The 15,602-nt window shown below is 44.5% G+C and overlaps 1 protein-coding gene across 2 annotated transcripts in view; it reads right to left on the reverse strand.

The window, feature by feature from the left end:
* Positions 1 to 7,854, reverse strand: part of REEP1 (receptor accessory protein 1) — a 65,651-nt gene extending 57,797 nt beyond the window's left edge. For both annotated transcript variants that reach the window (XM_053975046.1, XM_053975045.1), the window contains exon 1: positions 7,715 to 7,854. In XM_053975046.1, coding sequence (XP_053831021.1) covers positions 7,715 to 7,746 — 32 coding nt within the window. In that variant the 5' untranslated portion in view covers positions 7,747 to 7,854. The remainder of the gene's footprint in view (positions 1 to 7,714) is intronic.
* Positions 7,855 to 15,602: the final 7,748 nt, after the last annotated feature.

Here is a 15,602-nt window from a genome sequence, read left to right on the forward strand (position 1 = left end):
ATTTGTCAGCAATTAGTGCATGAGCAGTAAGGGATGCAGCAAGCAGCATCTGAAGAAACAAGCCTTTCCTAAGCATGACACCAGTTGTCCCCCTGTCACTGCCAAGAGTAAATCTCCAACTTGACACCCAATCCTCTGCCTCCATATAAATTCCTGTCCCTTCTGAAACATAATCCTTGCTCTTCATTTCTACTTACTGTACAACTAGCTTCTCTCCTTTGATGCCACCCCTGCCCTGCTTCTGGCTCTGTGACCACTTTTACCAGCCTGCAGATCACTGCTTTACCACCCACAGCAAGTTAAAATCCCTTGCCCTCCCCTTCTCTTGCAAAATGTGTCTGCAAGAAACAAACAGCAGGGACTCTGCTAAGGAGTTATGCCTGTTCTGAGGCTCACAGCAAAAGATGGAGTGGTTCTGTGTACAAATTCTGGGAAAGTACCACCCATGCTCTGGCATGGTGCTCCAGGTCTGGAGTGCCTTCCCAAGTTCTACCTGTGGCATGAGCAGGTGTGTCCTGTTACCTCAGTCACTCTCTTCAAAAGCACACAAGTAATGGAAAGATAAAACACAGTCTTCATTTTGTCACTTCTTCTAGCTCTTTCTCACCACTCTGCTCACCATCTGTTTTGCCTGTATTTTATCAGCTTAAATTCTGTCTTACTACATGCATGTGAAATGCCAAATCAGAGCATGAACACCTTACCAGCAAGAGTATCACAGAGAAATTACTGAGGAGCACAGGATCAGTCTCAAGAATGATTCATCTAGAATGCAGAATTGCATGTGTTCATACCTTATTTATTTTTCTATTACTACAGAACTTAGAAGAACCAGCTAGAGACTAACCCCCACTGTCTAGGTGTTGTAAGATAAAAAATACTAAATGAACTTGCTGCCCAGAAGAGTTTGCAATCTAAGTTGCATACCAGTGATAACAAAGTATGTGAGACCTGCCCTGCAAAAAGCAGCATGTGATTGACTTCAACCATAGAGGTGATCTAAGGGAGATTTTGCCATAGGAGCCTGATTACATGGGTGCATCCCATCATTAGGCCATTTCACCTCACAAGACCTACCTGAAATCTGAGTGGCCCCAATCCAGCCAAGTGGACAAGCCAACAAAAGGGAATCTAGACTCAGATCCTTGCTGCCTAATGAAGACATAGAAGAAATTTTGTCATACAAAGATTCTGCAGCAATCCAAACTGGCTAATACTTCTGCAGCTCTCAGGTCTTCATCCACCTTTAGCCAGATTAGCCTGAAAGTCCCCAGGGTATCAGCTCTGCCTGCTCAGACAAGGAAGCAGAAAGAAAAATGCAGTGCTCAGCATTCAGAAGCAACTGCTCAGGAAGTAGGAGTTGTGATTGTATGTTGCCTTCCTTCATCCAATTTGCACCAGGCATTTCCCCTTGACCCAACAGCTCTCCATGCAACACACAACCCCTGATGGAAGCTCCAGTCTCACTTTGTTAACTGCACTAAGAGCACATGAAAGTGTTTCTCAACCTTTCCTAATCACTGGACCATCCAAACCTTTGAAAGAAACACACAGCTTATTTTATATCCCACTGTCCCTGAAGGACAGATGATAAATAATAAGTCACATGGAATTGGCAAAATGTTGAAATGCTAATATTTTACAAAACTGTAATTCAAGAGATATCATTACAAAACTTCTAAATAAAAAATGAGTAAAAAGTGGCATCTTCTATCTAAATCAGTCAGTACATAACTGCCTGTATGAGGGTTTTTGGTTTAGAGCTGAAACACTGACTGACTGACTGATGTTTTGTGGACTGCCAGCCATCTGTGGACCACAGTTCAAGTACCTTGGATCTAAATCTCCCTTTTGTGACTAGGAAACCAATTTTAGGCAGCATGACTTAGTAGCCTGTATTAAGCAGTCTGGCTCTTGCTTTCTGCTGACTGTTACCCTAAGGTCAGCACTGAGGATCTGAGAGGGAATAGGTCAAAATATTTTGGCCTTTGGTTGTTTGACTGCCTCAGTAGCACCTATTTAAGTCTGTAGTTTTGCTGTATCCCTCTCACACCATCAAAAATCCATACAAAAGTCACACACATATTTCCTAATTCCCTTTATCAGGTTCCCTTTTATTAATTTATTGAGCAAGGAGTCTGCAGGAAATATGTTACCTGCTACCCTGTGGAATACTGTACACATCACTTGATCTCCATGTGTCTTGGTGCCCTTACCCATACAATGGCAGTAAAAATCTCTCTAATGACACAACAGTAAATTATTGCTTCCAAGTGCCTTAATACAGTGCATGGAAAGGGTCCCACAAAGGCAAAATTCTGTACAAAGGCAGCTGCAAAGTCCAAGCCCCTTGGCTATATTCCATAGCTGCCAGGCTGGTAAAACATCCTTTACCACACCAGAACCAGTAAGATCTGTGATGTGCACACCAGAAAACCTTCCCTGTTGGGGCCAGGAGCATTTCCAGCACATCTGTGCTTGGGCAGGAGAATCTGGGTCACGGCTGCCAGAGCAGCAGGCAGTGCTGTCCCCTGCAGCGTGATCCCACGGTCACATTTCATACCAAGGGCATGGCAAATGTCACACCTGTGCTGGGTGCTCCTCTGTCACTTACTGTCACCAACAGGTTCTGCCCCCTCAGCAGAGCCAAAGGCTGCAGCAGGGATGCACATGAACTGAGCTGGCAGCCACAGAGACCATGTGCTCTTCACACGAAGGACAGCAGCAGTGCAAGCCTGCAGCCTCTGTTTTGGAGAGATTACACCACTTCTTATATAGGTAAGGTTTATCAGTAAACTCTGCAAGTATGGCAGGGGATCTGACCTTCCCACTTCCCAGCTCCAGAGCACAGAAGAGTCTACTGCAAACTCATCCCACAGCCTTGGCTGGGAGCTCAAGCTGCACTTTGGGTCCTTTGCTGTATTTTCAGATAATTTTACACTGCTGGTGTGAGGCCTGTAAACAGCAACCTGAATTCCTCATGTCACCTGCCAGCACCAAGTAAGTAAAGCAGGCTGTGAAGGACCTTCACATACATGATGTATGTCAACTAAAATGCAAATGCAGATGTATCAATAACCAATACATGATATGTATCAAGTGGTAGCATCAGCTGAAATGCTAATGCTGATGTATCAATAACCAACAGCTTGAATTTGTGCTCTGCTTTTATGAGAGCAGTCCCTGCCTGCTTGAGTGGATCCTGTCTCTGCCTCTCATGAAGATAACACAAGTTATCATTTTCTACCTTCAGATAATATCCATGATATGACTTTTTGTGTTTTGTTTCATTCATAAATTTCTTCAGGCTTCCCATACACATGAAGAGTGGGAGGAGGAAGGATCTGCTAAGTTTCTCAAAAATGAAATTCTTTACAGATACAAAGATGAAATCAATGTCTGACTCAGTAACACTATGAATTGACACCAGATGAGGATGGGGCAGCCAATCTCACAGCCTTGCTAAAACAGCATCACAATAACCAAGAGCTAGAAAGCTAACAAACTGTAATAGGGAAAGAAATCTTATGCATCAGGTTAAAGAATTCTTTGGTTCCACTTTGATTTTGTTCAGAATCCAACTACTTCCAGGGACAGCTGGCACACAGGGATGGGAATTCCCAATGTGATCTAAGGCTGCCATTTTCTTTCACATCAAAACATAGATCAGAGAGGCCATTAATGATATTTTGATTTAAAAGAAAATAAACACAGACAAAAAAAGCATAATTAAGGCTGTGGACTTTCACCATGAAGAACATATTTAATAATTTTATATTAATTTGCAATGCACTTCTAAGCTTCTCACAGGAGGAATTCAAATGCCTAAATCATCACACAGCATGATATCATCTACTGATAACCTGTCTAACCCAGCCTTGTTTCTACTGACATTTCCTTCCTCTGCCACGTGCTCCAGATTGAAATTCTTTCAACAGGCAGTGTGATGTGTCTAACTTTCAGAATGGAAGCCAAAAACCTTTATATCTGTTCTGTATGATCCCAAGAACATAAACCAAGTTTCATGTTTCTGAGAAAGGACAGGATTCCCATGCCAACACAATAGGCTGCATTTATATACACCACTTTTAACTTCAAAAGGCCTGTAGACAACAGCCAAAAGTAGCTATCCAGGACTGCCAGAGCTGTGCACTGTAGCTGAACTGGTCTGTAATAACAAAGACAGATCCCAAGTCCTTCTCCTAGAGAGGCCTCTAACTTTTGAGGCAAACTGAATCTCCTTTGAAATGAATGGCCTGTAGTTAGTAAGACAGACCAATGGTCCCTTCTGGTCTGCCTCAGGGAAGATAAATTCACAACACTTCATTACACTTCACAGATGAGGAAACTAAGATACAGGTGCTCCAGGATGTCCTTTGAGATGTACTCAGAGGTGAAGAATAAAAAAAGGCTGTAATTAACCCACAAACAATGATGTTATTCCATTGCAGTTATTGTGAGAGACATAGGAACAAGTCACTCCAAGATGCAACAATTGCAATTCCAGTGATCACAGGCATCCCTTGGTGGAAAAGTCATCTGTAATCCACTGCCATGAGAAAAGAAATATCCCAATTTTGTTCTCATCAAGATGAGTGAAAAAACTGCCTGGGCATAGAATGAGAATTGAGCTCTTAGAGGAAAAAGACATCCAGGGACACTATTATATTTTTGTTTCACATTTGTACAGTACCTAGGGCAGATCCTGAACATAATATCCTTGACTTCAACACACAGCTATGGCAGAGATGCTACTCTGAATGTATCATTTCTCTTCTGAGGGTTCCCAGCACACAGCTCTGCCGGCAGAACAGAACCAGCCAGCACTCTGGACACAAAGCCCAAACACTAAAGGTGAAATGAGGTAAGAGAAGGTTTGCAGTGAGCTGCCTGACTTCCTGCTGAAAAAGGTGAAAAGTGCTCACAGATTTTTCTCCTTCAATGTTTTAGAAATAGAAACTGCCAGGACAGAACCAGTAACGACCAAATCAGAGACAGTGGAAGCAGCGAAGCACCAAAGAGACAAAGCAAAGGCTTGCTTTTTATTTAAAGCCCTGTTAGCTGAGTCATATCAGACATAGCCCCTGTGGAGATCAGCAGAAGTCATAAGAGCACAAATCAACATTCACAGTGTGACTAAACCACACCACACCACTTTCTTCATAATCCTTGTCAGTTAATAAGATTTAATGAAAAAACAACTACATAGGCACAAGCAGAGGGGAAAAAAGCCCAACCAGGTGGCCATTCTACTTAAGCACAGCTATCTGTACTGATGGATCAACTAGTGATTCATAATGAGATGGGGAAACCAGATTAGATAGATTAAATTTTTGCCATGATCCTAATCTGAAGACCACTGTACACCAAGGAGTCAGGGATCCAGCTCCCAGTTACTCTGAATGGGGGCAGGTCTGTGCTCTGCTGCAGGGGCATGCTGGCTGTCTGGCCTGTGGTGGGATGCACATACCTCTTGGATGCAGGAGCAACTTGCTCATCACCTGACATTGAACCACCTGCCCATCTTTGCTTCATCTAAGTGTAGCAACAAGCTCTCTTGTGAACATCCTTTTCATCTGGCAATAGGAGTGATGAATGGAAATGTCTTTAGAAATAAAAAGAAAATGCTCTGAGAGTGGAAAAGATCAATGTGTAAGGGAACCTTTCCACAGACAGATCTGCATGGTGTACTGCATCAAACTGGAGGGCTCCTCCATGTCAGATACCTTGGGGTATCCAGGATCTGATGGAATGTAAGATTATTTATACTCTTCTCTTTTTTTATACAATGCTACCTCTAGCAAATGGTGTTTTAAGCAATACTCTAGTGAGCCCAAGTTTCTTACTGGGATCATAACAAACCAGCACTTCCTGGTGCAAAATATTCTTAAAGGATGGATGTACACTCCACTCTGGTGGAATGAAGGTGGTGACCAAGCTTGGCTTGCCCTAGGTTTCCTTGCAAAATTCTTACTTATTACTATGACTACTAAATAATTAATATTTACACTGCATATTCATTATTTGCTACTGAAAATGCAGCATAACAAATAACTGGTACTGCCCTCTGCACAGCTGAATCCATGCTGTAACATGTTATTCAGGTAACACTGAAGAGAACAGGAAGGTCTGTGTGCTCAGCTAATTACCTGACTGGTCAACTGCTCCAGGACCTGCCCCCATCAGATTTTTACTCAGTTTATGTGTCTTAGATGAAATCATCTGTGTAGATGTGCATGTGCTGAGACAAGTAAGTTAAACTGCCATCTCTGTGTAGACATTCTTTGTTCTTTAGGATTTGCTGAGTTACATGGTAATGTGGGTTTTTTCAAAGTGGAAATTAGTCTAGTAGAGAAGAAAGAAAAGCTGCCTTAGACAATACATGCTACAACTCACATTGCTGGCAGAGATATCTGCACGTTTATACTGTTCATATTAAAACTTTAAAATATTTAACACTCTTTCCCAGAATGAAGTGCAAGCCAAATAATGGCTAGCTGCAGCTGAATCCAGATGACAGACCTCCAGGGACTAAATTTAACTCTAGAGCCCCCTAAAATCTTCACATCTGACACTTAATGTCTCACTGATACAGAGACATAACTAACATGAAGGTGAGTTTTCCTTTTGATATTTCATTTACATGGCAAAAGAGACCTTGAAAATGCTTTTCTGGAAACATGCTGATGGTGCAACATCATGGCACATTTCTTTCAGACAAAGAAAGTGACAGGCCCTCGCAGACGCTCTAAAATAACTTAAGAGCACAACAGATGTCCTCCTGAATCTGCAGGAGATGCATCTGTATGCATATGATTGTGAAAACTGGCAAATTATTCATCTGATGCCATATATTAACCTTCCCAGTCACATTTCCAGAAGGGAGATCATCCATCCTACTGCCCCACCTTAAGACTGTAATCTCCCTCCTCCAGGAATTTTCCAAATGGCATAAAAAAAATGCCTTTTTCTCCCTAATACTCTTCTCAGATGGGGCAGATGAACATATACCTCGAGCTTGCTCCGTTTTCCCCTGTTGCCTGCGAAAAATTTCCAGGGAATTTTTACATGTATTCCCACCTAGAGCAGTCTCAGCCATGGAAAAGCTGTAGCACAAGTGCAAAGAGCCACACTCGTCTTCTCCCAGGCTGACAGGTTAAAGGGAGAGCGAGATCGTCTTTTGAGAGGATGGGCGGCAAGTCGCAAAGAGGAAGGGAATATCTGATATTTCTTTTGCAAAACAGACAGAAGAAAGCGGTGGCGGCGGCTGGGAGACCCCGCGGCCGCCTCTCCCACGCCCCCTCGCGAGCCCCCAGCCGCGCCGAGCCCGGTAACAAAGCGCCGCTGCCCAAATCCATGTCCATTTTCCCACCCGTGGATGCTCCATTGCCCCTCCGGACCCCGTCCGCCGAGCGCCGGGCGATGTCACTCGCTGGCTTTCTCCCCTGTCACCTTGCGCTGTACAGCGCGGCAGCGCTTTACCCTCCACCCCGCGGTGATTTTCTCATGCTGGAAAATCCCATCTGACCCACCTACCTCCTGCCAAACCCGCCGGGCAGCCGAGCGCCCCGGCCCCGACAACAACCTGCTAAATTTAGCCCAGTATCCACAGCAGGGGCGAGCGGGACCGGCGGCGGGCACACCGCGCACACACACGCGCGGACACGCGGGCACACCGGGCACACGCCGCAGGTGCCGAGCGGCAGCTACTCACACCACTAGCCTGGAGATGATCCATGAGACCATGGCGCTGCCGTGTGCCGCAGGGCTGGCTCTCCCGGCAGGGAGGGCTCGCCCGGTGTCCTCGCCCGCTGCCGGCCGCCGCCCGAGTGCGCGGGGCGGGCGGCTCGGCCATCCGGCCCCGCAGCCTCAGCGCAGCCTCACTGGCGGCACCGCCCGCAGCCAACGCGCAGCCGGGCCCAGCCGCCCACACTGGGCAGGGCCCGCAGCCGCCCCCCGCGGGAGGAGGAGGAGGAGCCCCCCACGCTCCCCGCTCCCGCCGGACTCCCCACCCGGAGACCCCGGGGTGTGCGCGGAGCTTTTGCGTGCGGAAGGGGTCCCTGCCCCAGCCGCGGCACCGGGCAGGTACGAGGGCGCTTCTGGACCACCGCAGCCGAGCAGGACGCGAAGGAAACCCTACGGACTGTTCACATCAAAGAAAAGGCAAAGCTAAGGCTCGGGGGTCGAGGGGTGTCTTCGATCAATACAAAGAGAAGGATTTCCCCGTTTTCCCACACCCCCCAAAGTGTCCAGCCACAACCGACAAAGGTATTGGCCACGGGATCCAGGTAAATTCCCATCATCATCAGTGATGACAAGCAGGAATCTCTCCTCGACGTCACCTTTCATTAGTGGGTCTCACGGCTGTCAAGTCCAATTTCCATGAGGAACAGCTGCCCACACACAAAACAACATATGTTGGCTTGACCTGCAGCTTGTTCTCTTTAAGTTTCCTTTGGGTTCTTTTCCTTTCTTTCACTGACACATGCCAAATGTGGTTAGATTACCTGAAATCATCCCCTCTGCTTTGGATTTCCCCTTCTTCGTGCCCATGGCAATTCATGATGAGGTTTTGACTTGTAGTAATCCTGAGATCTAGAGCTTGCCACCAGAGCAGCCCCAAGCTTTACCTGGAGGTTGGTCTGTGGAGCAGCTGGCCTGTTTCTGACATTAGGTCCAGGGCTCCAGCCACCCCTGTCCCTGGGTGCACTGCAGGATCTTCATCTCCATGCCACATTGCTCTTTCTGAAGACTGGCCATCTGCAGCAAAGTGTCCCCATCATTCTGAGACAGCATAGCTGAAAGATGCTGAAAATCTCATGTATTGCGAGTAACCTGGGAAGAACTCTTGCAAGGAGAGACTGAACATTTCAAACCAGAGGCAGCAGTTCTAGGAGCTGATTGCAGACATCCTCACAGCCCTGTCCACAGTATCCAGCTCTTATCATAGAATGGTTTGGTTGAAAGAGAACTTAAAAGTCATCTCATTCCAATTCCCTGCCATGGGCAAGAACACCTCCCACTAGACTAGATTGCTCAGAGCCCCATCCAGCCTGACCTTACGCCTCACCTTTCTTCTGCTTAGACCAAAGTCCTCCATAACAGGATCACCTTTTTTTATGTTGGCTCTCTGGATTTGGTCCCCAGAAAACCAATACGTCGAGGGACAGTCAGACCAACAACTCATTGCCTTCGGGTAAAGCTGCAGGCACAAAGAGACACGTAATTAAAGTCATTAAAGTTCAGCACCTCTAGAAATTAAATTTCGGGGAAGATGCGCGCGGCTGCCCTGCTCCGCTGGCCGCAGTGGGTCTGTTCCTCCAGCAGGGGGAACTTCCACGCCGCGCTGTGACCGGTAACGCGCCGACACCTCCGCACCGCCGCTGCGCTACAGCAGCGCTTCTGCTCCCAACGCCGGAATTCTGGGTTACAGACGGGCTGCGAGCCACAGCTGCAGGTATGGGGCCACCACACACTTTCTTCAGGGACTGTAAGGGCCGAGAGTAGCAGCATCGCTCCAGCCAGCGCTGACTGCTGTACAAGCACCACAAAGGCAGGGCAGGGGGGCGTGCTGCAGTAATCAAGTGTAAATTAGCCGTCTTCTCCAGGCATGCTTGCTCTAAGCGAGAACTGCCTTCTCTCCAAAAGAAGCCATTAGGTCATCCAGCCCAAATTCTTAAAGCAGTGAATCATCCTGTGGCTGTCTTGCTTGTATATCGTAGCCAAATAAGTACTTGGATATCTGTTATCGGAGATTTTTCCTATGTCAGGATTATTTAGTGTGAGCTTTTAGACTGCATGTTGGCAGACAATCCACAACTTTGTTACAGTTAATGATGGGATATTATCAAGTACAAGGCATAGATCTCTCTGCAAGAATATTTCTGTTATCACCAAAGTACATAAAACTTGCCACTTAGTACTTGCTGCATATTTCAAGTATAGTACTTGGTGCATATTTCCTGGACTAACAAGAGAAGATACTGGATCATAAAGACAGATAATACAGAGGACAACACCCAAAGCTGCAGTAAAATGTTTTAGTGCTCAAATCATAACTCAGCCTCGTGTCCTCTTGATTCGCTCCAACATTGAGCTAAGAGTCATCTCAGAGACTGACTCAGTGAGGGTATTTGGGGGACTGCTCCTCCCAGCAAGTACATCCAGCACTTTTACACAGCAAAATTTATGGTTAAATTCATGCATATTCATTACATTCCTTGGGATAGGAGTGGTTATACAAATTACTTTTCAGAAATCATTAACAGCATTAGCATATGTGACACGCAAGCACAGTGTACTCTGGTGGTCGCACTGAGGAAGGCTCCGAGTCTTCCTCGGGGGTCGTATCGATGAAGGCCGGCAGTCTTCCTCACTCTGCCCTTTTCACCTTTCTTTCTGAAGCATGCGCAGTCCTTCGCTGGCTCAGCGTTTTCTGCTGACAATGGTTTTGTTTCTCTTATCTTGGCAAGGTGCATTCTGCTTATCTTGACAAGGCTAAGGCGCATCCTGCTTCTTAGGCTTGTGATTAATATTTGTTGACTCTTAATAGTTAACTCATGCTTACATGAGTTAACTACTGATCAACTTCTTTCACTCTTGCCTCCTTGCAGCCTCTTCCAGCTCACCATGTTCACTGCAGCAACTCCTGCCAGCTGCCATTGCTGCTGACCCCACTGCTCTTTCCTGGGCAGCAAACCTCAAAAAAGATTAGTGGATATTTTTTTCTGGCTGACAGCAGTCTCTGACAGGGGTAAGCAGGACATGGACCCTTCTTGTGCTGCTTTGTACACAGATGGCACAATCACTACCTGATGACTGATCTTAAGCCCCAAATGTACACAGATAACAAGGTAGTCTGGTGATGGCAAACCTAAGGAGCCTGACTGTGAATGCAGGGAGCTTTACTTGAACAGCTGTTTGGTAAACAGAGGGTGAAGGAGAGAAATTCAGCTCCACTAGTGGAAGGGTGACAATGCCCCCTACCTACTCCTCATGGGCTGTGTCTTAGGACAAGTCACACAACTCTGTGCCTATGTGACATCCCAAGCATCCTAGAAAGAGGCTTTGCTTGAAGAAAGTCTTCCCTTTGTTGTTAAACTACCTCATCCAGTCTATAAAAAAACCAAACCAAACTGAACAAACAAAAAGACTCCCAAAAAAACAGAAGAAGAGTTAAAGCGTTAGGAACAGATATGAATTAATTTGTACAGCCAGCTCAGCAGAAATGCCATCCAATGCTCATGGAACATTTTGGAACTGCTTTAGCAGTAGAAGATTTGGCAGTGGAAAATCCTACAAAGATTGCACCATTAGATGGTCTGATTTCTGTTTCTCAAAATATAAAATAAATCAGCTTTGTTACTGAAGGCAGATCCACCACCCTTGCTGTAAATACTATGTAGTCTTCTCCTAGCAACTACTTTTTCCAGCAAGTTCACAGCCATGGAAAAGTCAGACCCCTCAACAGCTCTACTATAATCAGACTCATTCCTCTCAGGGAAAGGGGATCTCTGCTTCACAGCTGAACAACAACTGCCAAGCCAGGGCTGCTTAGAACAAAAGCGTCACTGACATACATGCACAGAGCACTCTGTTACCAAATCCAGAAAAGGTCAGGAAGCAGCAAGTGCAGACAACTCTTGTGTCCTCCAATGAATCAAACCTACACCAGAGGCATTTAAGAACAGCTGAAGTGCAGACAACCCAGCCAAGAAATGTACCCAGGAATAGAGAAGACTATCAGACAGAAAACCCAGGTGCTGAAGTTCACGTGGCAAAACCAAAAATTAATATAGAAACAAATAAACTACACAAAACCATAATGCACACATATATCATGCAGTGTTGTTACAGCACCTAAAAAGTATCAGGAGTAGAAAGATAGTTTGATCAGGAATAAATAGTCTGTATTGCATCAAGGAATGCACACACACAGAGATAAATATATTCAGCCTCTTGAAAGAAACGTTTGGTGTTCCACCCACTGGAATAGAATGGATGATTCCTTGCATTTATCTCCTGACTTCTATTTGGGAAGCAAAACAAAGGAAACTAATAAATGAAAACTTAATGTGGTAACATGGACAATTACAGTGAAAATCCAAGAAGAATGCAGCTCCTTATGTGCTTGCTACAGCTCCTGAACACAGTAATGAAAAAAGGCCAATTTCTGAAATGACAGCTTTACTAACAAATATGGAGTAGACAGGAAAAGGTTAATCCTACCCATGGGGGAGAATTGTTACAGCATGGGGAGACATTCAGCATTTCCTGGCTGCTATTTCCATCTTTATTATTGAATTAACTGCTTCAGAGCTATGGCCATTAGCAAAGAGAGATTAAGAAATGCCTATTTTGTCTCAAAAGTGCTGTGGTCTGGCATTTGCGCTGGGAACTGTGATTTCTGAGAAACACTCTTGATTTCAGTGACTCACTACCAGAGCTTGGGGAAAACAGGGAGACCAGCAGGTCTGAATGTATCATTTGGCTTTAGATAAACAAAATGGGAGGGCTTAGCCCCAGTTATCCAAATACAAAACTCTGCAGCCCAGAGCTCAGCCACTGATACTCAGTATCTCGGATATTAAGCTCTCAAAAGTGTCTTCTGAGAAATCTGCTTTGCTTTCCATATCCTCTTCTGTAACTTTGTCCTGCTACATGTAACTTATATGCTACAAGACGCTTCCTCTGCCTTGGAATAAATCCATGTGTTTTATATTAACTCATTAGTGCTTCTGAGGTATCTGCAGACCCTCCAGCTTCATGAGAAATTATCCTAGTTCAGCATGTTTTCCATTATACAGAATCCTACAATCATAGAATATCCTGAGATAAAAGGGACACATAAGGAGCAAAGAAAATGCTTGATTTACAGCATTTTATAAATTGATGAAAGAGTATTTTAGACTGGGAATTACTTTTTCAACCTTAAAAGTCAATAAAGACATTAATAAATTACCATTGTTATTACAGTATTTCTGACACTCAGGTTAGATTCCTTGCTCCTTGTTAGCTGCTACCTGTCACTGTTTACCTCCTAAACACCCTGCTGTGGTCAGTGTACAACTGAAATGTAAAAAGAATGGAAACAGTTCAATAACACCACCTCCCCACACACATATAAGCAAAAAACCCACCCCAAACAATAACAACACAAACCAATCCAAAAATCCTTCAGTAGTGACTTTGAATAATAAGGCATACTGTCAAAACTTGAAACCAGTGTGAAGATCAAGTCTATCTTAGCTTTAAAATAGGACATTTAATGGCCATGCCAAGCTTCTGTGGATGATGCACACTGAGTCAAGACTAGGGAAGGTTTCTCTTCAAATTTGCTCAAATTTCTCTTCAAATTTGTGTTTCTGGGCCTTTATTATCAGCTACCTCCAGGAAGGAGATACTGAGATGTGCAGAGCTTTGGTTTGATCCAGTGGGTCAGTCCTTACATTCTTGCTTCAGAAGGATGGATTGTTCTGAATTTTATTACTGTACAGTGTTTAACGATGATAACAGTAGTGAATGTGCTGAAGGATGACTTGACCATGTTCTTGACCTTAAGGGAGACACAGAGAGAAAGGAGGCAGGCAATTAAGTGCCAGTGTGTACATGATGTTTGCTCAAGAGAAATATTGAGAGAAATAGGGTCAGTGCACGGCCTTGAGGTTTCACTGAGGCGCCACACCATGCAAACAAGAATGCAAACGATAACAAGAAGCTGTAAATAACAAAAGGGGCCCCTCTGGTGAGCAGAAGAGAGGTTTCCTTCAAAGAAACAGAGAAGGAATGTGCAGGAGGCTATCCATAGCCCTAATTATGTCAGGAGAATGCTGCAGACTGGTCTTAGCAGTTTCTAGAGACTGTCTTCACAGACTGATGTAATAAAAGAACTGAAGGCAATAAGAGAGGAAAGCAAAGCAAAGTGGGCTTTTTCACCATCCCTTGCTGAATTACCTTTAACCAACTACTTTGGTATCACAAGCACTGTTCTGTTTAGCAGCATCCTGCACATAGATGAAATCACCCAAGCAATTACTAGGCTAGTATGGCAGCATAAAAACATGTTTTAATAACTGTATAAATCCTACTTAATGGTAAGTTTTACTAAAAGGCTGCTGTTGACCTTCCAGATCAGTTTAAATCCCAGCACAAACCAGGATAGGGTTTCAATTCTGTGTAGAGCCCCGAGGGAGGCAGATGGAAACGAGCTGCCCTGGCACAGCTGGCAAAGTTGCCTTCCCATAGGAGCTGCTCAGAGGTACTTGCAGGTGAGCAGCAACCTCGCTGTGAGTGCACTCATTTCTCCAGGGGTTTTCTCAGACTTCTGCCAGGATTTTTCTCTTCCTCCCGTACACCAGAATACACCTGCATCCCCCATGTGTGTCCTGTTCTGCTCCTCTCAAGGCATGCAAACCACTCACTGCCTTATAACTGTTTTGTCCTCAGTTACAAATACAAAGAAAAATGCTGAGTGTCAAAGCACAGAGCATATTAAAGACACCAACTCTCATAAACTGTATATTCATGAACATGAAATTCCACCACACTAAGCTACTTTCAGTTTTATTCCATTCTGGAAAAAGTAAAAGGGTGATAGGGAAAAGAGGCCTCTTTTTATGGACAAGTTATATAACTAAATTTTTTCTCTGCAGTCAGGATACATGAAAAACTTGCAGCATCATCCTGCTTGTCTCTCTCTCATTATGTGGCAGTAGGAAGAAGAATTAATTGTCTTCCCAGGGACAAAAAAGGCTACGTTCCAAAACGGAAACAGAAAAAAACCCAGGATCCAAACCAAACAATTAGAGGCTTCAGAAAAAAAAATAGACAAAGAAAAATTTCATCTATTGTGATAAGAGTTTTCAAGTTAGCTTCTATACCTTCTACAGGCTTTTTATAGAGGCCCCTCATCCCTATAAACTTTACTCCCTTCTATAGCTTTACAATATCTCACTTTAATGCCACTATTAATGAGTCAGATAATGGTTCCTTGGCTTGGTACCTGCTTACAGCTCACAGAGGTCAAAATGAGTGCTGTGGGCATTGCATTTAGAGAGCTCCCTGCTTCATATGGCTACTGAAAGTATTCTAACACATTTCTGAACCATGCATGCCTGACTGAGAAGAGCAATAGTAGTTTTTCCCCACAAATAGTGATCCAGTACATCTGCTTAGCACAAAATTTGAAAAGGCTACACCTGAAAATGGAAATTTGGACTCCTAGCAGTCTAGACTTCAATATCACACTGTATTCTAACAAAGAGAAAAAAAGATAACAGAAAACTGTTTTTAAAAATCAGCATCTTCATCATAATTTTAAAATAGCATTTGTGCTCAACCCCCATTTTCCATATCAGTCTCCAGCCAGAAAACTGCAAGTTCCAACCTCTCAAGCTGCTAAATGAAGCATTTATAAGCACGTGTTCTCCCTCCATACTCCAGTACGAGAGTCATAATTGCAATGCATGCAGGTAATGCAGTGTTTTCTGTGCTCTCTTCTCCCTCAGACACCAGCCCAGCCACCCTCTGTTGAAAATACTTTCCAGATTCCTGAAAGCCCAGAGTTTCTCCAAGTGCCACTGAAATGAATGAAATAGAGCCAG

The sequence above is a fragment of the Vidua macroura genome, chromosome 4 (genome assembly GCF_024509145.1).
Source record: "Vidua macroura isolate BioBank_ID:100142 chromosome 4, ASM2450914v1, whole genome shotgun sequence".
Lineage (NCBI taxonomy): Eukaryota > Metazoa > Chordata > Aves > Passeriformes > Viduidae > Vidua > Vidua macroura.